We start from the raw sequence: 24823 nt of genomic DNA, 5'->3' as shown, positions 1-24823 counted from the left end.
TGAAACTAGATTCTGGACTTCCTGATGGGCCGCCCCCAGGTGGTAAGGGTAGGTAACAGCACATTTTCCATGCTGATCCTCAACACGGGGGCCCCTCAGGGGTGCGTGCTCAGTCCCCTCCTGTACTCCCTGTTCACTCATGACTGTACGGCCAGGCACGACTCCAACACCATCATCACGTTTGCCGATGACACAACAGTGGTAGGCCTGATCACTGACAACGATGAGACAGCCTATAGGGAGGAGGTCAGAGACCTGGTCGTATGGTGCCAGGACAACAACCTCTCCCTCAACGTGATCAACACAAAGGAGATTATTGTGGACTACAGAAAAAGTAGGACCAAGCACGCCCCCATTCTCATCGACGGGGCTGTAGTGGAACAGGTTGAGAGCTTCAAGTTCCTTGGTGTCGACATCACCAACAAACTATTATGGTCCAAACACACCAAGACAGTCGTGAAGAGGGCACGAAAACGCCTATTCCCCCTCAGGAGACTGAAAAGATTTGGCATGGGTCCTCAGATCCTCAAAAGGCTCTACAGCTGCACCATCGAGAGCATCCTTACTGGTTGCATCACTGCCTGGTACGGCAACTGCTCGGCCTCTGACCGCAAGGCACTACAGAGCATAGTGCGTACGGCCCAGTACATCACTGGCGCCAAGCTTCCTGCCATCCAGGACCTCTATATCAGGCAATGTCAGAGGAAGGCCCTAAAAATGATCAAAGACTCCTCTTTTATGCTGCTGCTACTCTCTGTTTATAATCTATGCATAGTCACATTCTACTTACAGTGCCTTGCAAATGTATTCCTCCCCCTTCGCGTTTTTCCTATTTTGTTGTGTTACAACCTGTAATTTTTATTTGGATTTCATGTAATGGACATACACAAAATAATCAAAATTAGTGAAGTGAAATTTAAAAAATAACTTGTTGTCAAAAAAAATGTATTCACCCCCTTTGCTATGAAGCCATTAACTAAGATCTGGTGCAACCAATTACCTTCAGAAGTCACATAATAAGTTAAATAAAGACCACCTGTGTACAATCTAAGTGTCACATGATCTCAGTATAGATACACCTGTTCCGAAGGGCCCCAGAGTCTGCAACACCACTAAGCAAGGGGCACCACCAAGCAAGTGGCACCATGAAGACCAAGGAAATCTCCAAACAGGTCAGGGACAAAGTTGTGGAGACTTACAGATCAGAGTTGGGTTATAAAAAAATATCAGAAACTTTGAACATCCCACGGAGCACCATTAAATCCATTATTAAAAAATGAAAAGAATATGGCATCACAACAAACCTGCCAAGAGAGGGCTGCCCACCAAATCTCACGGACCAGGCAAGGAGGGCATTAATCAGAGAGGCAACAAAGAGACCAAAGATAACCCTGAAGGAGCTGCAAAGCTCCACAGCTGAGATCAGAGTATCTGTCCATCGGACCACTTTAAGCAGTACACTCCACAGAGCTGGGCTTTATGGAAGAGTGGCCAGAAAAAAGCCATTGCTTGAAGAAAAAATTAAGCAAACATGTTTGGTGTTCACCAAAAGGCATGTGGGAGACCCCCCAAACATATGGAAGAAGGTACTCTGGTCAGATGAGACTAAAACAGAGCTTTTTGGCCATCAAGGAAAACACTATGTCTGGCACAAACCCAACACCTCCCATCACCCCGAGAACACCATCAACAACACCAAGCATGGTGGTGGCAGCATCCTGCTGTGGGGATGTTTTTCATCGGGAGGGACTAGGAAACAGGCCAGATTTGAAGGAATGATGGATGGCGCTAAATACAGGGAAAGTCTTGAGGGAAACCTGTTTCAGTCTTCTAGAGATTTGAGACTGGGACGGAGATTCACCTTCCAGCAGGACAGTGACCCTAAGCATACTGCTAAAGCAACACTCAAGCGATTTAAGGGGAAACATGTTAATGTCTTGGAATGGCCTAGTCAAAGTCCAGACCTCAATCCAATTGAGAATCTATGGTATGGTTATGCACGCTCAACATTTCTGTTTTTTGTGTTATTTCTTGTTTGCTTCACAATAAAAAATATTTTACATCTTCAAAGTGGTAGGCATGTTGTGTAAATAAAATTATACAATCCCCCCAAAATTATTTTAAATTCCAGGTTGTAAGGCAACAAAATAAGAAAAATGTCTAGGGGGTGAATACTTTTGCAAGCCACTGTACATATTACCTCAATTACCTTGACTAACCGGTGCCCCCGCACATTTACTTTGTACTGAAAACCCCTTTATATAGCCCCGCTTGTTATTTTACTGCTGCTGTTTAAGTATTTGTTACTTTTATTGTCTATTTTCTATTTTGCACTTATCTATTTTTTACTTACCACTTATTTACATTTTTTCCAAAAATTCTTAAAGCACTGTTGGTTAAGGGCTTGAAGTAAGCATTTCACTGTAAGGTCTACATTTGGCGCATGTGACAAATAAGATTAGATTTTATTTTATTTTCCTGACATCGTTAGAAAGGGCGTTTTACGGTAAAGTCTACACCTGTTGTTTTTGGTGCATGTGTGTCACGTATACTCCCTCTCCGACCTCTAGGTCATCAGGCTGCTGATTATCCCGTACACCTGTCGCCATCGTCAAGCGCACCAGCGCCTCATGACACTCACCTGGACTCCATCATCTCCATGATTATCTTCCCTATATCTGTCAGTCCCCTTGGTTCTTTCCTCAGGTGTTATTGATGCTGTTTCATTTTTTGGTTGTTTATTAATACATACACTCACTCACTCCCTGTACTTGCTTCCCGACTCTCAGCGCACTCGTTACAATGTGACAAATAAAATGTGATTTGATATGACCTACTATGAGTATACCAAACATTACAGACACCTTCCTAATATTGAGTCAGGGCATGGACTCTACAAGGTGTCAAAAGCGTTCCACAGGGATGCAGGCCCATGTTGACAACAATGCTTCCCACTGTTGTGTCAAGTTAGCTGGATGTCATTTGGGTGGTGGACTGTTCTTGTTACACATGGGAAACTGTTGAGCTTGAAAAACCCAGTTCTTGACACAAACTGGTGCGCCTGGCACCTACTACCATAGCCCGTTCAAAGGCACTTAAATCTTTTGTCTTGCCCATTCACCGTCTGAATAGCACACATACAAAATGCATGTCTCAAATGTCTCCATCCTTAAAAATCCTTTAACCGGTCTCATCCCCTTCATCTACACTGATTGAAGTGGATTTAGCAAGTGCCATTAATAAGAGATTATAGCTTTCACCTGGATTCAGGTGTTTCTGATTTGTTGTGTACTTGGGGTATGCTGTCATGTCACACAATTCTACAGTATGCTTGTTTATCAGTGTGCAGTCCTGCACAGCCACAGTCTCTTTTATGCATGTTTTATGTTTTGTACGATGAACTGCGAGGTTTGAATGCTACAGTATGTCAAGCCATTTGATACTGACTCTTATGTAGGAATGTCCCAGATACTACTTGCAGTACAAGTTTCTCTACTGTACACTGAGTGTACAAAACATGTTCTTTCCATGACATGACAGACTGACCAGGTGAATCCAGGTGAAAGCTATGATCCCTTATTGATGTCACTTCATCAATTCAATCAGTGTAGTTGAAGGGAGGAGATGGGTTAAATAAGGATTTTTAAGCCTTAAGAAAATTGAGACATGGATTATGCATGTGTGCCATTCAGAGAGTGAATGGGCAAGACAAAATATTTAAGTGCCTTTGAACAGAGTATGGTAGTAGATGCCAGACAAGAACTGCAATGCTGCTGGATTAACAGTTTCCTGTGCGAATCAAGAATTGTCCACCGCCTAAAGGACATCTAGCCAACTAGACATCTAGTTCTGCATTAGCATTGAATAGCCTCCGCGATATGCAACTTTTCAGGGAAGTCAGGAACCAACACAGTCAGTTAGGAAAGCTAAGGCTAACTTTTTCAAACAGAAAATTGCATTCTGTAGCACTAATTCCCAAAGGTTTTGGGACACTGTAAGGTCCACGGAGAACAAGAGCACTTCCTCCCAGCTGGCCACTGCACTGAGGTTAGGAAACACTGTCACCACCGATAAATCTACGATAATAATTTTTCTATGGCTGACCATGCTTTCCACGTGGCTACCCCTAAACCGGCCAACAGCACTGCACCCTGCAGCAACATTTTCGAACATATGCGTTCGATACCATTCCAATATTCCTTTCCAGCCATTACTATGAGCCCATCTCCCCAATTAAGGTGCCACTGGCCTGTGCTGCACACACACACACAGACCCACCCCCCTACACAGACACTCACAGACACACAGACAGTCAGCACTCAATCTAGTTTAGTTCTCACTGGTGGCCTCCCTCACCCTGCGTTGATAACAGCAGTGGGTGATAGGGTCAGTCTGCTGGGGACTGATAAACTCGACACAAGGCAGTCCGTCCGACAACGCTGAATACAATCACTCAGGATGAGCCAGGCAGCGCTGGGTCTAAGCGTTGCTCCTAATCTGTCTCCATAGCAACTGCCCAGGTACGTCTGAGCTTGACTGCGGTCGGTCAGCCAGCTGGGGGAGACTGGATGGCATCGGCGTGGCAACACAGTGGTGCTATAGAGGGAGAGCCCTGATGAGTTATCCTGTTGATTATCAGATAAAGATAATGGGGTTAATTGCCTCTCACAGGCCATTTACAGGGAGATTGGCAGAACTGTGATAGCTGCCAGAGAGACGAGACACCAGGGATATGAGGAGCAGGCAGGGTAATACTATAAGATATTAGGGAAAGATCAAATCTAATTTTATTTGTCACATACACATGGTTAGCAGATGTTAATGCTAGTGTAGCGAAATGCGTGTGTTACTAGTTCCAGTATGCAGTATTATCTAACAAGTAATCTAACCTAACAATTTCACAACAACTACCTTATACACACAAGTGTAAAGGAATGAATAAGAATATGTACATAAAAATATATGAATGAGCGATGGCCGAACAGCATAGGCAAGATGCATTAGATGGTATAGAGTACAGTATATACATATGAGACGAGTAATGTAGGGTATGTAAACTTGCTGTCCCCAGTCTACCTGGCCATGCTGCTGCTCCAGTTTCAACTTCCACCTGACTGTGCTGCTGCTCTAGTTTCAACTGTTCTGCCTTATTATTATTCGACCATGCTGGTCATTTATGAACATTGAACATCTTGACCATGTTCTGTTATAATCTCCACCCGGCACAGCCAGAAGAGGACTGGCCACCCCACATAGCCTGGTTTCTTCCTAGGTATTGGCCTTTCTAGGGAGTTTTTCCTAGCCACCGTGCTTCTACACCTGCATTGCTTGCTGTTTGGGGTTTTAGGCTGGGTTTCTGTACAGCACTTTGAGATATCAGCTGATGTACGAAGGGCTATATAAATAAATTTGATTTGATTTGTAAACATGAAATAAAGTGGCATTGTTTAAAGTGGCTAGTGATACATTTATTACATCAATTTTGTCATTATTAAAGTGGCTAGAGATGAGTCAGTATGTTGGCAGCAGCCACTCAATGTTAGTGATGGTTGTTTAACAGTCTGATGGCCTTGAGATAGAAGCTGTTTTTCAGTCTCTTGGTCACCGCTTTAATGCACCTGTACTGACCTCGCCTTCTGGATGATAGCGGGGTGAACAGGCAGTGGCTCGGGTGGTTGTTGTCCTTGACAATCTTTTTGGCCTTCCTGTGACATCGGGTGGTGTAGGTGTACTGGAAGGCAGGTAGTTTGCCCCCGGTGATGCGTTGTGCAGACCCCACTACCCTCTGGAGAGCCTTACGGTTGTGAGCGGAGCAGTTGCCATACCAAGCGGTGATACAGCCTGACAGGATGCTCTCGATTGTGCATCTGTAAAAGTTTGAGTGCTTTTGGTGACAAGCCAAAAGCCTCCTGAGGTTGAAGAGGCTCTGCTGAGCCTTCTTCACCACACTGTCTGTGTGGGTGGACCATTTCAGTTTGTCCGTGATGTGTATGCCGAGAAACTTAAAACTTTCCACCTTCTCCACTACTGTCCCGTCGATGTGGATATGGGGCTGCTCCCTCTGCTGTTTCCTGAAGTCCACAATCATCTCCTTTGTTTTGTTGACATTGAGTGTGAGGTTATTTTCCTGACACCACACTCCGAGCATCCTCACCTCCTCCCTGTAGGCCGTCTCGTCGTTGTTGGTAATCAAGCCTACCACTGTAGTGTCATCTGCAAACTTGATGATTGAGTTGGAGGCGTGCATGGCCACGCAGTCATGGGTGAACAGGGAGTACAGGAGAGGGCTGAGAACGCACCCTTGTGGGGCCCCAGTGTTGAGGATCAGGGTGGAGGTTTCCTACCCTCACCACCTGGGGGCAGCCCGTCAGAAAGTCCATGACCCAGTTGCACGGTGCGGGGTCAAAACCCAGGGTCTCAAGCTTAATGACGAGTTTAGATTGTACTATGGTGTTAAATGCTGAGCAGCATTCTTACATAGGTATTCCTCTTGTCCAGATGGGTTAGGACAGTGTACAGTGTGATTGCGATTGCGTCGTCTGTGGAACTATTGGGGCGGTAAGCAAATTGGAGTGGGTCTAGGGTGTCAGGTAGGGTGGAGGTGATATGGTCCTTGACTAGTCTCTCAAAGCACTTCATGATGACGGAAGTGGTTATGGAATCCTTTGACATCATCCTTGGAAGGATACTGTCTTGTTGTAGATTGGCAACACAACGTAGAGCAGACATATCTGTTGGTGAAGTTTAAAACACAATAATTTGCCTAATGTCAAAATCTTTTCCATCCTGAAGCTGACAGGCATGGAGGATGAATATTTCAAGAATAACCCAGAATAATGTCTTCCAATTTCTGTTGTGCTGATGGATGAGACCTCTTACTTAGCAGGTCCCATTCAACTTCTCAAATCATCTGTTTGAAACCCATGTCTATTAATCCTATCATCCTAACACCAGCTCCCTTATTCTGTGGTGGTGTATTGGTGGGTGTGTAGTTGTCAACATATCATCCCTATTATGGATATGAACTTTCTTCACAGCCGTGTGATTACACAAGATGTACAGCTCCATTTGCTAGAGATGCCTGATGGTTCAGGGGGAACACATCTTATTAAAGCAATAAAAATGACTCCAATAATGTTTAATGAGCTCACCAACTGGAGAGAAAAAAGGCAATTTGTTTTTTTTATAGATATATTACCTTATCTGTCTTCGTTGGTCTGATAAAGCCACATTTTGAAGTCTCTAATGTTCTCTTCTTGGTGCCTTTGAAAATATTCAAATTAACATAAGTATTGATTGGAACCAGAGGATGCAGAATGCATCATCTCCCCGGCAGGAAGTGGAATGAGAAACTTTTTGAAACAGATTGTTTTAGTCTCCTACTTTTAAATGATGTACAGTATGTTTTTCAGATAAAGAAGAAAAGCTACAGTTAATAAAAAACAAGCCAATATACACCCCCCTCCGTATTTATTTGGACAGTCAAGCTACATTTAAAAAAATGTGTCTATACTCATTTGCATTTTGGCAAATGTTTTATATGAGGCGGCCGTACATAATGTCACTTTTTTTTATATCTAGTTCCCCCATTTGAAGTTTCAAATAGTCATAAGTATTTGGATAAATTCACTTATATTGTACTAAAGTAGTCGAAAGTTTAGAATTTGGTCCCATACAATAGAGTGCTCTCAAGACCTCAAGGAAGAGAGACATGAATGACCAGAGTGCGGGCCCCTGGAGCCTTATATCAAAGATTGTATTTTATATTGACAAGCTGGTCAAGTGACCACTCACTCTAACAATGGAAATACATGTCCTCAAAGATGAAGGCAGAGGGGAGGAGGCGAGATCAGGTGAGACCATTCTAGCCAATGAGAGGGCAGACACGTGTGAACAACAGGCCATAGAGATAGATAGAGGACTCATCTTTGTTTCTGTGCCATTATAGTGCCATTGAGGCTATCTTGATTTTAAAGTAGACAATTGTATTCTTCTTCATTGGCTGATTGCTCCCAACTCATAGGAATCTCCACCCAGTTGACTACTTTAAAATGGTGGAAGCCCTCAATGGCAATGTCCATGCTAAAACGTGTTATATCCATGATGAGTCCTCTTATCTTAATGAAAACAGGCACATCTCTGATATAATTGTTTTTAAATAAAAGTTGCCCGAAATGCCATGTGCATCCACTTATATCATTGTATTCGTTAACAACCTAAGCATTATGAAACTTTTATTCAATCAAATAAACCTCATGTAGCAAATTACCAATAAAAAATGTTGTTGACCAAATTCGACACACTCATTGACCTTCATACAAAAAACATTTTCATGGCCAGTTTTTGGTGGAGTAAAACCTCTCGCTTAGCCTCTTCCTTTCTGCTTATATTGAGCAGGGTCCCCCACTCCTTTGCCACACGATTTGTCTGTCTACGAGAGACGCTGTTTGCTTATCCAGCTAATTCCCATTGTGAGACACCTCACTCTATTATCAGAGAACAGGGGTTACGCAAGTAACCTTAACATTTTACCTGTGGATTATTTGTTTGAATCTCAGGTATTACAGGATTACAAAGGATTACGTGTTGAACAACATTATGAGTTCAAATGTTAAAACTGATACGTTACTTTACCTGAGGCACTGTGATTGGTTCTGTTATCAAAATAAGGGAAGCAAGTTGTGATGCAGTATTTTTTACGTAGCATAGTTTAATCTTAGTTGTCGGATATCTGATGTGGGCCATTCTTCCTGTGGGGTTCTTTACAACATGTTTCTTTGTCAATATGCTGTGAACAATGATCTGTTACATCAGCACAAGCTTGCTATTTAGGCTTTTACCACCTACAGAACCCGATATGTTAAGTCTAGCATTTTTGCTTGAACTATGGCAAATGTAACTTATTCCCCCTACAGTAGATCTCAGTATGTCCATCAGTTTCTGACCAGTGTTTTTTCTATGTTATCTTGCAGCTTGGCGAGGACACCTTCAACAGAGCCAAGCTCCTGAATGTGGGCTACACCGAGGCTCTGAAGGATGCAGAGTATGACTGCTTCATCTTCAGCGACGTGGACCTCATCCCTATGGACGACCGTAACCTCTACCACTGTTACGACCAGCCACGACACTTTGCCATCGCTATGGACAAGTTTGGCTTCAGGTAGGTCAACTCTATTATGTACTGTGATGGCCTTATGGCCTTATACAGCTTGTTGAGTGTGGTCTTAGAGCCAGCATCGGTTTGTGGTGGTAAATAGACGGCTACGAAAAATAAGGATGAAAACTCTCTTGGTAGATAGTGTGGTCTACAGCTTATCATAAGGTACTCTACCTCAGGTGAGCAATACCTCGAGACTACCTTAATATTAGACATTGCGTACCAGCTGCTCCAAAAGACACACAACCCCACCCCTCGTCTTACCGGATGTAGCTCCTGCTGATGCACGGAAAACCCAGCCAACTATATATTATCCGTGTTGCTCAGCCACGACTCGGTGAAACATTCGATTTTACAGTTTTTAATGTCCCGTTGGTAGGATAGTCTTAAACGGAGCTCAGACAGTTTATTCTCCAGTGATTGTACGTTGGCCAATAGAACAGATGGTAGAGGCAGGTTACCCACTCGCAGGCAAATTCTCACAAGGCACCCTGATCTCCACCCCCTGTATTTCCTTCTTTTCTTCATGTGAATGATGGGGATTTGGGCCTTGTCTGGGAGCAGCATTATATCCTTTGCTTCAGACTCATTAAAGCAATAGCTTTGTCCAGTTCAAGGTGAGTAATCGCTTTTCTGATATACAGAATCTCTTTTCGGTCATAAGAGATGGTAGCATCAACCTTATGCACAAAATAAGTTACAAACAATGCGGGAAAAAACACACAAAATAGCACAATTTGTTAGGAGCCTGTAAAACAGCAGCCATACCCTCCAGCGCCATTCTTCAAAAAAAAAGTATATTAGCCTATAGTTGCATCATGCAGCCCATACTGTAAACGTTTTGATTTCTAAGTCTTTCTAGTGTTTGTATCATGCACACTAACATTGCCAAATAACTCTAAAACTAGTGTATAGGACCTGTTTCAAATGATCACTTTTACGCTCAACATAGCCACTTCATATGTGCATTTGCTCCATAATGTGAAAAATATCCTTTCTATTTTATTCAGCTAAGTTCAATTATATTCTTCTTGGTATACAAAATAACATAATATAAAATAATCACACCGGACTGATAACATATTTTGTCAGCTAAAAGAACAAGCCTATGGCATGACACATAGCGAGATAGCATACAGTATGCCAACTCATATTCTGTTCTTCTGAAAAACATTTTCTTCATATCATAATGTTTCTTTAACCCTCTCTAAAATTGAAGTGTAAGAGTTAGACACTTGTGTCCCCACACATTGACTCTGTAAAGGTAACCTCTGTATATAGCCTCCACATTGACACTGTACAGGTACCTCCTGTATATAGTCTCCATATTGACTCTGTACAGGTACCCCCTGTATATAGCCTCCACATTGACACTGTACAGGTACCTCCTGTATATAGTCTCCATATTGACTCTGTACAGGTACCCCCTGTATATAGCCTCCACATTGACTCTGTACAGGTACCCCCTGTATATAGCCTCCACATTGACTCTGTACAGGTACCCCCTGTATATAGTCTCCACATTGACTCTGTACAGGTACCCCCTGTATATAGCCTCCACATTGACTCTGTACAGGTACCCCCTGTATATAGTCTCCACATTGACTCTGTACAGGTACCCCCTGTATATAGTCTCCACATTGATCCTGTACAGGTACCCCCTGTATATAGCCTCCACATTGACTCTATATACAATGTGGAGGCTATATACAGGGGGTACCTGTACAGGATCAATGTGGAGACTATATACAGGGGGTACCTGTACAGAGTCAATGTGGAGACTATATACAGGGGGTACCTGTACAGAGTCAATGTGGAGGCTATTTACAGGGGGTACCTGTACAGAGTCAATGTGGAGACTATATACAGGGGGTACCTGTACAGAGTCAATGTGGAGGCTATATACAGGGGGTACCTGTACAGTCTCCACATTGACTCTGTACAGGTACGCCCTGTATACAGTGCCTTGCGAAAGTATTCGGCCCCCTTGAACTTTGCGACCTTTTGCCACATTTCAGGCTTCAAACATAAAGATATAAAACTGTATTTTTTTGTGAAGAATCAACAACAAGTGGGACACAATCATGAAGTGGAACGACATTTATTGGATATTTCTAACTTTTTTAACATATCAAAAACTTAACACAAACCGATGCTGGCTCTAAGACCACACTCAACAAGCTGTATAAGGCCATAAGCAAACACGAAAATGCTCATCCAGAAGTGGTGCTCGTAGTGGCCGGGGGACTTTAATGCAAACAAATTTAAATCCATTTGATCCTTTATTTAACCTTTTATTTAACTAGACAAGTCAGTTAAGAACAAACTATTATTATTATTTACAATGACGGCTTACCAAAAGGCAAAAGGCGTCCTGCGGGGGCGGGGGCTGGGATTAAAAATATATGTCTTAAAAAATATATATATGTATATATATATATATATAGGACAAAACACACATCACAACAAGAGAGAGAACACTACACTACATAAAGAGAGACCTAAGACAACAACATAGCATGTCTGCAACACATGAAAACACAGCATGGTAGCAACACAACACGACAACAACATGGTAGCAACACATGGCAGCAGCACAACATGGTAGCAGCATAAAACATGGTACAAATAATATTGTGCACAGACAACAGCACAAAGGGCAAGAAGGTAGAGACAACAATACATCACGCAAAGCAGCCACAACTGTCAATAAGAGTGTCCATTATTGAGTCTTTGAATGAAGAGATTGAGATAAAACTGTTCAGTTTGAGTGTTTGTTGCAGCTCGTTCCAGTCGCTAGCTGCAGCTAACTGAAAAGAGGAGCGATCCAGGGATGTCTGTGCTTTGGGGACATTTAACAGAATGTGACTGGCAGAAAGGGTGTTGTATGTGTAGGATTAGGGCTGCAGTAGATATCTCAGATGGGGGGGAGTGAGGCCTAAGAGGGTTTTATAAATCAGCATCAACCAGTGGTTCTTGCAACGGGTATACAGAGAGCACCAGTTTACAGATGAGTATAGAGAGCAGTGATGTGTCCAATAAGGAGCATTGGTGGCAAATCTGATGGCCGAATGGTAAAGAACATTTAGCCGCTCGAGAGCACCCTTTCCTGCCAATCTATAAATTAAGTCTCCGTAATTTAGCATGGGTAGGATGGTCATCTGAATCAGGGTTAGTTTGGCAGCTGGGGTGAAAGAGGAGCGATTACAATAGAGCAAACCAAGTCTAGATTTAACTTTAGCCTTCAGCTTTGATATGTGCTGAGAGAAGGAAAGTGTACCATCTAGCCATACTCCCAAATACTTGTATTAGGTGACTACCTCAAGCTCTAAACCCTCAGAGGTAGTTATCACACCTGTGGGGAGAGGGGCATTCTTCTTAACAAACCAAATTACCTTTGTTTTGAAGGTGTTCAGAACAAGGTTAAGGGCAGAGAAAGCTTGTTGGACACTAAGAAAGCTTAGTTGTAGAGCGTTTTACAGAAAATCCAGGGAAGGGCCAGCTGAGTATAAGACATATAAATGGATGAGAGAGCTTCCTACTGCCTGAGCTTTGTTGTTGATGTAAATTGAGAAGAGCGTGGGGCCTAGGATCGAGCCTTGGGGTAACGCCTTGGTGACAGGCCGTGGCTGAGACAGCAGATTTTCTGACTTTATACACTGCACTCTTTGAAATAGGTAGTGAGCAAACCAGGCCAAAGACCCCTCAGAGACACCAATACTCATTAGCCGGCCCACAAGAATGGAATGGTCTACCATATCAAAAGCTTTGCCAAGTCAATAGAAATAGCAGCACAACATTGCTTAGAATCAAGGGCAATGGTGACATCATTGAGGACCTTCAAGGTTGCAGTGACACATCCATAATCTGAGCGGAAACCAGATTGCACAGCCGAGAGAATACTATGGACATCAAGAAAGCCAGTCAGTTGATTATTGACAAGTTTTCCCAACACTTTTGATAAACAGGGCAAAATAGAAATAGGCTTATGACGATCCGTGGCTGCCTTCCAAGCAATGGGAGCCCAGAGAGGAGAGACAGGTTAAAAAGGTCAGTAATAGGCTTGGCGATGATAGGGGTAGCAACCTTTAAGAAGAAAGGGTCTAAACCATCTGACCCAGATGTTTTTTGGGGGTCAAGTTTAAGGAGCTCCTTTAGCACCTCGGACTCAGTGACCACCTGCAGAGAGAAACTTTGTAGCAGGGGGAAAGAGGGAGGAGCATCAGGGCTAGTCGCACTAGAAGGGGTGGGAGATGAGTAAATGTTGGATGCGCAAGGAGGTTTGGTTGAGTCAAATAGGAATCCTGACTTAATGAAGTGGTGATTATAGAGCTCAGCCATGTGGTTCTTTTCAGTAACAACCACATCATCAACATTAAGGGACATGGGTAGCTGTGGAGGGTTTATTCTCCAGGTCTTTAATCATTTTAACCAGAACTTCTTGGGGTTATAACAATACCACTGAAAATATCAAAAAAGGTCAAAGCGTCTTCGACAGAGGGTATCAAACTGATTCTATATTATTTTACAGAGGCCATTTTGTGATGGAAGGCTTGCTCATTCATTTTTTTTTACCAAGCATCTATGACAAATCAGGACAGGCCGTTTCACTGAGCTGCCAATACGAACACAGGCTGTAAAACAGTGATCACTAAGGTCATTACAGGAAATACCAGACTGATACCTGTCAGGATTATTTGTGAGGATAACATCGCGGAGAGTAGTATTTTCTGGGTGTTTGGAGTCATACAATGTGGGATTGATAATAATCTGAGAAAGATTTAGGGAGCCCCATTGCTTTAGGACTTTAAGCATGTCCCGGTGGTTAAAGCATGTCCTAGGTTAGGTCACCTAGCAGGACAAATTCAGACTTAGTCTAAGGGGCCAGGAGAGAGCTTAGGGCAGGTAGGGTACAGGCCGGTACTGATGAAGGACAATAGCACCAAGCAACAGTCAACAAAGAGCTATTTGAAAGTGTAATGCTTAAAACCAGCAAATAAAAGTGTTTGGGGACAGACTTGATGGAGACAATAGAACACTGAAGGTGATCCTTGGTAAAGATTGCCACTCCCCCACCTTTGGAAGATCTGTCTTGACGAAAAAAGTTATAACCAGAAAGGTTAACATCAGTATTCAAAACACTGTTCCTTAACCACGTCTTAGTAATGACCAACACATCTGGATTGGGGATGTGAACCCACACGTTCAATTAATCCATTTTAGGTAATAAGCTTCTAGTGTTAACGTTCAGAAAACCCAGGCTTTTATGAGAGCAGAAATCAGTGAAGCAGATTTGGGGCTAGCAACAGTAGATGGGCAACAGTGTACATGCACATTTCCAGATACCTAATTTCTACCAGCATGTCACATGTACAACCAGAGGGAAAAAAACAATAGACCACCTATACTCCACACACAGAGACTCATACAAAGCTCTCCCTCGTACTCTATTTGGAAAATCTGACCATAATTATATCCTCCTGATTCCTGCCTACAAGCAAAAACTAGAGCAGGAAGTACCTGTGACTCGCTCAATACGTAAGTGGTCAGATGACGCAGATGCTATGCTACAGGACTGTTTTGCTAGCACAGATTGGAATATGTTCTGGGATTCATTCAATGACTTTGAGGAGTACACCACCTCAGTCACCGGCTTCATCAATAAGTGCATTGACGATGTCGTCCCCACAGTGACCGCGCGTACATACCCCAACCAGAAGCCATAGATTACAGGTAACATCTGCACTGAGCTAAAGGCTAGAGCTGCCGCTTTCAAGGAGCGGAACACTAATCCGGACACTTATAAGAAATCCTGCTATGCCCTCAGACAAACCATCAGAGGCAAAGCATCAATACAAGACTAAGATTGAATCCTACTACACCGGCTCTGATGCTCGTCGGATGTGGCAGGGCTTGCAAAATGTTACAAACTACAAAGGGAAACCCAGCTGCGACCTGCCCAGATCCTCAAAAAGTTTTACAGCTGCACCATTGAGAGCATTCTGACCAGTTGCATCACCGCCTGGTATGTCATCTGGTCGGCATCCGGACGTAAGGTGCTACAGAGATTGTCAAAGACTCCAGTCACCCAAGTCATAGACTGTTCTCTCTGCTACTGCACAGCGAGCGGTACCGAAGCATCAAGTCTAGGTCCAGAAGGCTCCCTAACAGCTTCTACCCCCAAGCCATAAGACTGCTGAACAATTAATCAAATGGCTACCCAGACTATTTGCATCGACCCCCCCAGCCCTTGTTTTTATACTGCTGCTTCTCGCTGTTTATTATCTATGCATAGTCACTTTACCCCTACCTACATGTATAGATTACCACAACTAACCTGTACTCCCGCACATTAACTCGGTACCAATACCCCCTGTATATAGCCTCTTGTGAGGTGTCTGTTTCTCAAACTAGACACTCTAATGTACCCAGTTGTGCAATGGGGCCTCCCACTCCTCTTTCTATTCTGGTTAGATCCAGTTTGCGCTGTTCTGTGAAGGGAGTAGTACATAGCATTGTACCAGATCTTCAGTTTCTTGGACATTTCTCACATGGAATAGCCTTCATTTCTCAGAACAAGAATTGACTGACGAGTTTCAGACAAAAGTCTTTGTTTCTGGCCATTTTGAGCCTGTAATCAAACCCACAAATGCTGATGCTCCAGATACTCAACTAGTCTAAAGAAGGCCAGTTGTATTGCTTCTTTAATCAATACAACAGTTTTCAGCTGTGTTAACATAATTGCAAAAGGGTTTTCTAATGATCAGTTAGCCTTTTAAAATGATAAACTTGGATTAGCTAACACAACGTGCCATTGGAACACAGGAGTGATGGTTGCTGATAATGGGCCTCTGTACGCCTATGTAGATATTCCATTAAAAATCAGCTGTTTCCAGCTACAATAGTCATTTACAACATTAACAATGTCTACACTGTATTTATGATGCATTTTATGTTATTTTAAATGGACAAAAATGGGATTTTCTTTAAAAAACAAGGGCATTTCTAAGTGAGCCCAAACTTTTGAATGGTAGTGTACATGCACACACACACACACACACACACACACACACACACACACACACACACACACACACACACACACACACAGAAGGATTCTCTCTCCACACTGTATGTGTGAAGGCTGCTGCTAAAGCAGATGGCCTCATTAGTGTTGTGCTTGTCGTCTTTAAACATGAAGCTGCCTGTCGCACACCAATCACCACTGGCCTGAGGCAGACTTCAGGGACCCGACATGCCACTGCTAACCTTCAGCACTGTACTGGAACATTACAGTGGGGCTCTGTAGAAGGGCTCTGTAGAAGGGCTGTGTGTCCCAAATGGAACCCTATTCCTTATAGAGTGCACTACTTTTGACCAGGGCCCATAGGGAATTGAGTCTATTTCTCCCTTTCCCAATATATTGTTAGCTTTAAGTCATGTGCGTAAACTAGAGTGCTTCACATCATGCGATTGTTCCCTACTTCTTAAAAAAAGCTATCTGAGCTAGCTGTAGAAGCAATACATTGTTAATATACTTGTATTTTGTTTATACTGTTCCATTGTTACACTATGCACATGAAATGCACGAATACATGTCTTGTTCTAATTTTCACTTGTCTTGAATGCAATACAGTAGAGTATCCATATTTGACAGGCTTGTTGTTTTGAAATGCCAGGATCTGTCGTGAAATTCAAAACTGACAACTGCCTCAATTCTTTGACAGTTCTTTTCTCTTGCAGGCTTCCTTATGCGGGGTACTTTGGCGGGGTTTCCGGGCTGAGCAAAAAACAGTTTCTCAAGATCAATGGCTTCCCCAACGAGTACTGGGGCTGGGGAGGAGAAGATGACGACATCTATAACAGGTAAGACTGCAGGGCAGAAAAATACATTTATAAAAACTCCCATCAATCCCAGCACCATACCAGAAAATGAATGCAGTCATTTTAGTTGACATTTCGATTATACATGTAGCTGATTCAGTAGTTTGTATATAAGGCAGAAAAACTACACTACCAAGGTCATTGCGCCAGTATTAGTCATTGCTACAAAGTGCCTGTACTTTAGAAGCTTTGAATTATTTAATGCTGATAACATTTTAAAGGCACCGATTATATATTACAAGAGTGAAGTGGGCACAGCTACATGTCTTGTTAAACGCAGAATGTATGCTTGGCCTGTCATTTGACTTTATCATTGAAGTCGATTTTTTTCTTGAATGTCAAGACAGAAAGTCATTGTTCATCCCGACCACGTTATCTCTCAGTGCTGCTTGCAGACGGTCCCGGTTTCATAGTGCACGTTTTTGTCAAACAATAGAGCAACAGTTTCTCATTTTACTGACACTTGTTTTAGAGGAGAATAGATCGCTCTTTCATGTCATCTATCATCTTCTCTCTAGCTCGCGAGATATGTGACTTCCACCATTCCATCTACGAACCCAACTCTGTTGTGATAACACAAAACACAAAATAGGTAAATAGAGTGTTTGGAATTGGCCCCTTTCCGTGGGATGTGGGACGGTATACGGGTGATTACTGCATCACAGATAGAGTCTGGCAGGATGTGCGTTATGCGATAAAAGGAATCTTTCTTTGTGTGTGTCTGCCCCGAGCCCTCGCATCTGAAGAGAAGACATGATTGGAGGGAGGATGTTGGGGGAGTAAAATCTTTCACAGCTTGATAGTAGCTGCAGTAGAGTTGATCCATTAAGATTTCCCCAGAGATGCTTCCTTCAACAGACCAATTTCTTCCAGTAGATGATGTGAAATGCGCTGGGATATTATCCTGACCCATGCTGCACCCAATACATGAGTGTGAAGGCTGAAGTCAACGTTGTAGACACCAAAATAAGCATATAAAAAGAGCATGAAGCTTGTCTTTCATTGAAATCCAGAACCTTTTCAAGGCTCACTTGTTTTAAAGCCGTTTTATATAGAGCAATTTGAAATGCCCCTGAATATACACTGGGTGTCATGGCCAGGCAGGGACTGATGGTGAAGCCTGGTGTTAGGCTAGCGTGCAGCAGTGGGTACACTCCAGCTGTGTCCCAAATGGCAACCTATTCCCTATACACGTTGTGCATTACTTTTGACCAGGGCACATGGGGCTCTGGTCAAAAGTAGTGCACTATATAGGGAATAGGGTGCCATTTGGGATGCAGCCTCAAACGGGTCTGTGACTGGGGTGGTGGTGAAGGTCTCTTCCCCAGGCACCCAGGGAGATGGTGATGTGTGAGTGATGGGGTCTGTTGCTAGTGTCTCTCTTTCTCTTGTTCCACTGGCTCCTTCCCCTGGGTTCGCTGCAACAAAACACGGCATCTTCGCCCAAATTGTGGCCAGCCAACACAATCACAGCTCGCAGGAGTCCATGTCCCTGTTCAGTACTATGCGGCCGTGCCCACAGTCTGTTGATCGGAGGTCCATGGGTGCCGGAGTGAAGGGATGTCAGTGACAGCACTCTTCCCTCTAACACTAGAAGCACAGAGGCAGTCATTTTGATTGTGTTTGAATTTAAAATCGAAAAATCATGCCCCCTCCACCCTTGACTTTTCCTTAATGAGTCTATTTAATGTTGTTAGAATTTCAATATCACGGACAGAATTTGTATTTAAAGCAGTTTTAAGAGGACGTGTGTCCCCCTGCCCCTCGTTCACCGGCAGTTAGCTGATGGCCCATCAAAACTACATCTTAACCATATTGAAACTAATTTCGCACATACAGTATAACAATAGAATTAGCCTAAAGACAAGATGGAATTGACAGTAGTCTGATGGATGACAATATTATCAAATTGAAGATTTGGTCCAGTGCAGCTTGGAATTGCACAGAGGCAGGGAAACGGAGCGTCAAAAAGTGACCATTTAAAATCCCCCTACAGTCACAAGCAGGTAAGACATTTTATTTCTAGAAAGTGAGAAACAAGGTTATTATAGTAAACTGAAGCTAAAACAGAAACTAATTACAAAAAAATGTATTTAGTCAAGTAAAATAAAATAATTTGGGCGAAAATGTAATGGGGTTTTAAAGCTTCTTTTTTTTCAAGCTACTGAATCTGGTGAGTAAATACTACCAGGAGATGGCGATGTTACAAATAGGGCTAGTTTATGCATCACTATTAGTTTCTCGAGACAGATGGTTTATTTGCCTAGCTTACGATGCTCCAAGGTATGGAATATACGAGTCTACATTACTATCACTAGCTAACAGGTAAAGTATCGGCTAGGTAGCTAACTTGAGTCTTCTTACATGTACTACTGAGGTGAAAAAGCATTGGATTGGTGTAAACATGGGCGAGATAGGGTTTCCTTCCATCATATTTATTGCACCAGAGTCAGCGCTATTCCTTTGAAATCCAAGCCACATTGAGAATGAGTTTATAATTCAAAGGGCCAATCAGCAATCATTGTAAATAAGAATTTGTTCTTAACTGACTTGTAACCACTCTAATAAATTATAGACAGAAGTATTGTTGCAAGGACGAACCATATAAAAAAATATTTAACCATGGGCTGTATTCAATCCATATCGCGGAAGTTCAGCGTCGCAGATTGAAATGTAAAGGCAATGTTGGTAGACTGAATATACGGTAAACGCTGCGGATGTCGACTCAATCGGAAGTTACCTTTACATTTCTATCGTACCATCTGTAATGCTTCAGCGATACAGATGGAGTAGAGCCCCATGTTTTGAGGCTTTACAGTGTCCGTTTATTTAGTTTTTTACAAACATTGGAGTAAAATAAGCTTATATTTTGGGTTCTGATGGGGAACGACACATGAGCTACGCTCATGAAGCATTTCTAAGTTATATTCTTCAAGAATCAATGGGTACATATAATTAATTTATACGTCCAAAAATGAATGTAGCAACTGCAGATTGCCACTTTAAACATAACTTAACCTATGACCTGACCCATCACCGTATTACTACTGTTGCAAGAATTGACATAACAAACACACCGACAACTATGCAACAAAAACGGCTTCTAGCCTGGCCCACTCATGAATTCTGTCGCTAAGACTAAAACTAAATCATATTAAAACGAATTATAAATATTTTTATACAACTGAATCTAAATAACAACTAGCAAATCAAGTATGTAAACTAATTGAAACTAAACTAAATTCCAAATAAAATCGAAGAGAAATAAAAATGAGTATTCAAAAAATAAACTATAATGACCTTGGAGAGAAAGATCAGATTCTGATGTTTCCAAAACACTGTTGGGTGCACTCCACACGTGAGCTTGCAGCAGCATATAGCTCAGGCTACTACTCAAAGACCAGTAACATAATACAACTTCAAATATGCTATTCTGTTCTTTTGTTTCCTAAGATCTGACAAAATTATAGTAGTTTCTTTGTGATGGATTTAACACTTGAATTGTGGTTATGTTTTAGTCAAATATTATATCTGTTTGGGCTTTTTGCGGTCAATTTGCAGTGTAGAAATGATTTGTGATTATGTTCAGGCCCCCCGACCAGCCCCCTCAAGAAAAAATCGGCCCGCCGCTGAATCTAGTTAATGTTCCATGGCCTACAGTAACATAAACTAATGAAAATGCTGTTGTGTTCTTTTAAATATGTTTTTTTCTTCGTATTCTAATGTTCACCAGGACCTTCATAAATAATTTTTTTCTGATAACATACATGTATTTATTAGACTGTTAGAATGTTGCAGTCCAAATGACTGGTCATTGGCTCAGAACGGGATGGCTCGAGGCCAGGCTTTTCTAGTGTTAAAATCACATCCTCTATGTAGGCTAACCTATGACTTGTGGAGAGAGAAAGAGCGAGAGAGTGCTTCCTTTAATGACTGTACGATTCAGTGGGTTCAGCAGGCCTAGCACTGGCAGACTGGCCACACAATCCCAGATGGTAATAATAGCTGATGCCTCACACACATTGTGATGTAACACAACAGATCTTCCAGCAATGAGAGGGAGGTTTACTGGGATTAGAGTGATTAAGGGGAGTAGTGTGTTGACACACTGTAGTTCAGAAGAGGACAGTCACCAAGAATCTCTCCTTAGAGCAGTAAGGAATGGAGACTAAACAGGATTTTTTTTTTTTTCATGAATCATGATGCACTCTGCTCTAGAATATGTTAAGAGTTCAAAGTGTATTTTGTGATATTTGCATTTGATGTTTTTTAACATCATATCTTGGTTATTTGCATAGGCTATACTGTAACTACAGTGGTAGTATAGCACTATTAGTGCTGAGGTGCGGTAGTGCACACACTACCTTGTGTGAACAGCATAATTGATTTAAGGTTACAAGCAGGACAACAAAATATTGTGCGGAGTTCCTCATTTATTGTAGTGTTTTTGGTTCTGTGCCATGCTGTCAGAACCTGCTGGGGAAAATCCCTTCTGATTTGCTTGGAGGGAATAACTCGCGTTACAGACAGTGCCATCTTCTCCAACAACGATGACCCCTTTTTAACAATCGTACCTCTTCATAAATATGTCTGGGTTGATTTACCCCCCACCCAAATAAACAGCTAAAGAGGAAAAAAGTGGTGATTTTCAAGCCTTTTTTGATGGGCTACCTTGAACTTTGTTGAAGGTCCTCACTATACAGTTTCATTGAGTGAAGGATGGGAGGGTAGACAGAAATACCTTGAGGTGATGTTGGCAGTAGTAGGGAAACAGATAGATGACACTGTTTTCCCTGCTTCCCTTAGAGCCCATTCATCCTGAGACCAGCAACCAGAATGGAAGGAAACTTAAAAAGCTCTGTCTTTGTCACCCCTCTTGGGCATGTACGTACAACTGAAGAGTAGCAGATCCATCCAGTGTCTTGGATGGGCAACTCCTTGACTGTCAGCATCTGTGCAGTGAAACACAAGGCCCTGGAGGGACAGTTAGTTCCCTCATATTTACTTCTACTACTAAGCTAGGTGACTGACTGTCTCTGGTGACAGACAGACAGGCTCTCCCTGACCTAAATATACACCTAGCTGATACTGATGCCAACAGACAGATAGAGGGGAGACAATTTCAAGGAAGATTACTCAAGAAATATACAATCCCAAGTCATAGCCTATTTCAAATTGTGATATTTTCTATGTTAAACACGGGCAGACTATCAAGTCTACATTTGGTCTGTCTGTAAAAGAGGGAGGGAGATAGAGGAGAAAAATGCCAGCCCTGGCAGGACTCTCATTTCTCTATTGCCCTCGTGTGGCTATTTCTAATTAGAGTGAGACAGGAGGGAGTGGACAGAGAGTTGGCAGGCAGCAGAGAGATAGAACCGCCGCAGTCAGCAAGACCATCACAGACAGTGCAAACACACTCTCAATCCAACATGAGCGATTTCAACTTCGCTCCTCTCATCTCCTCGTCTCTCCCCACTGGCTTCTTTCTCAGCAGCACCCCTCTCATTTCGGCTCTGACAGAGTGAAATGAGGGGATGCCGCAGATTCCAATTCCCCTCGACTCCAAGAGTCTAATGCAATTAAGAAAGACTGTTGAGAAATGAAAAAATTAATCCAATCAGAAGGGCACGCGAGGCCATATTAGCTGTCCAGACAGTCATATCAATACTACCACTGGGCCTCAGGAAAACAATGATTTCTTGTTAATTGTTTGTTGTAATATTTAACAGCTACATAGAGAGTGAATGATATCAGTGGCAATGTGAGAATAGTAAGGAAGTCAACGAAGGGACAAGCATTGCAATGTATGTACTGTATATATTGCGAGAGAGCAACCATTTTGCAGCAGTGGAGGCTGCTGAGGGGAGGACAGCTTATAATAATGGGGCGGAAGGGAGTGAAGGGAATAGTATCAAGCACATGGTTTTCATGTTTTCAATACCATTCTACTCGCTCTATTCCATCCCTTACACTCCATTCCAGCCATTATTATGAGCTGTCCTCCCCTCAGCAGCCTCCACTGTCAACCATACACAAAACTGACAATGTAATCACACTTCTGTTTCTCCTCCTTTCTCTGAGCCTGAATACTACTTTGTTACCAAGGGCAATGTAAATCTAGGACAACAGATATCTTACTCTTCAACAACGATCATTTTATCTCATTGTGCCTGAGAGGAATGAACATCACATCTGAAAATAATCTTCAGTGTTTTCAGAGTTTTGTTGTGCAAGGTCAAAGACTGTTTTTTTTCCCTCTCTATTTTCTTTCAGAAATGCTTTTGATTATATTATTATATTATATCGCTCAATACTCACTCTTCATCATTCCCCCTCTGATTGGTTTCAAAAGGTTTGATGGAGTTCAAGGAATCTGGTTCGGAATGAAAGCGCCCACAGATCCTTGGCACACAATGCTGTTCAATACGATTGAGCCAATTTTGTGTGCTCGCTGGGCTGAGACAGCAGGATGTTAAAACATGGAGGAAAGAAGTCAGGCTAATGGATGGAAGGGCGTGGCAGCACCACGTGGAGTCCCATGGCGTATGACCAAACAGAACAGTAAATGATGACAAAGAAACCTGTCAGACAGCCATGTTGTCTCATACAGTACATCTCAGGTCATGGACACGACATCCTACAATCACATCTTACAATCAATCAGGGTTTCTGGTGAAGGATGTTCCCGGAACGTGTCAGATTTCTTTCTCCTCAACTTGTCCTAAAGTAAAGAAATGGTCAAAAAGGATGTATGCCTAACCTCCTGCTGATGTCTGTAAATGTTCTTTTGTAAGAAAGAATCGAGTGAAATAAATGATTTTGAATGTACATCCAGACACTTGTCTTAATTTAACTCTAGGGTAGTCCTTTGGGCCCAATATCTTCAGCTTACAGTACAAACTAAGTGCCATAGTATTGATTAACTCACACATGGATTACCCAGGCGAGGCTAACCATTGATTGAGAGATAGAGCTGAGACTGAGCTCTGTGCCCATCCCTCTACCTGCCCTCTTATATCCTTGAAATCACTGCAGTTGGTTGGAGCTTTTTCCACCTGATACCTTGAAACCACAGTTAACACTGCAGAATGCCTTGAAGCCAAAGAAGTCACTGAAGAGTTCAGTTTCCAGCTAGTATGTAACTGGCCTGAAGTGGATGGTAGTCATGTAGGTGTACAGAACTTGACACAGACCCAGATGACTATTTAGTTCTAGTAGCTTTTACCAAGCTCTAAATGAGTGAGGTAAAGTATACATACCTATTCTGGTTACAAATAGTAGTAGTAGGTTGCATCCCAAGTGTCACTCTATTCCCTACAGAGTGCACTACTTTTGACCAGAGCAATGTGAGTCCTGGTCAAAATGTGTGCACTATATTTGGAATAGGGTGCCATTTGGGATGCAAGATGTTTTTTTCCTCCAATATTTCCCTCAATTAATCCTTAGTGATGTTGTTTCTGGGTCAGGAATACACAAGGAGATTATTTCAAATCAACTCTCTGCATTACCAGGCCTCCTCGTTGGTGTTAATGGAAGAAAAAACCCGCAAGCCCTAGCACACGGAAACAGACAGACACTGTTTATGTTATCGATCTCCGTCATGTACTAGGAAGGAAGAGGAAGGTCCAGAGACGGAAGCAGCAGCTAGCCTATCGCTTAAGCTGGAGCAGCGGGATGCTCACATGACCGATTGTTGTCTCCAGGGGTTCCACACAGATAAAGAGCCAAATGGGGAGATTATAATGACCCGATTGTTCAAGCAGCTGGAAGCAGCATTTTACT

General features: G+C 42.5%; 1 protein-coding gene and 1 long non-coding RNA gene across 4 annotated transcripts in view; both read left to right on the top strand.

The window, feature by feature from the left end:
• The window catches only part of LOC109872214 (beta-1,4-galactosyltransferase 2-like), a 128767-nt gene that overhangs the window by 95205 nt on the left and 8739 nt on the right, over positions 1–24823 (top strand). The window contains exons 4-5 of the mRNA XM_031807211.1: positions 8973–9160; positions 16901–17023. Coding sequence (XP_031663071.1) covers positions 8973–9160; positions 16901–17023 — 311 coding nt within the window. The remainder of the gene's footprint in view (positions 1–8972; positions 9161–16900; positions 17024–24823) is intronic.
• On the top strand, positions 19257–23869 carry LOC109872215 (uncharacterized). 3 transcript variants are annotated; one of them, XR_004205855.1, is made up of 3 exons: positions 19257–19324; positions 21848–21925; positions 23394–23869. It is a non-coding gene; the product is annotated as an uncharacterized LOC109872215 (long non-coding RNA). The 3 variants fall into 3 exon arrangements; XR_002252420.2 differs by having other exon boundaries at positions 19265–19366; XR_004205854.1 differs by lacking the exon at positions 21848–21925 and having other exon boundaries at positions 19265–19366.

Source organism: Oncorhynchus kisutch, linkage group LG27 (genome assembly GCF_002021735.2).
Source record: "Oncorhynchus kisutch isolate 150728-3 linkage group LG27, Okis_V2, whole genome shotgun sequence".
Lineage (NCBI taxonomy): Eukaryota > Metazoa > Chordata > Actinopteri > Salmoniformes > Salmonidae > Oncorhynchus > Oncorhynchus kisutch.
This window is presented reverse-complemented; position numbering and strand designations above follow the sequence as displayed.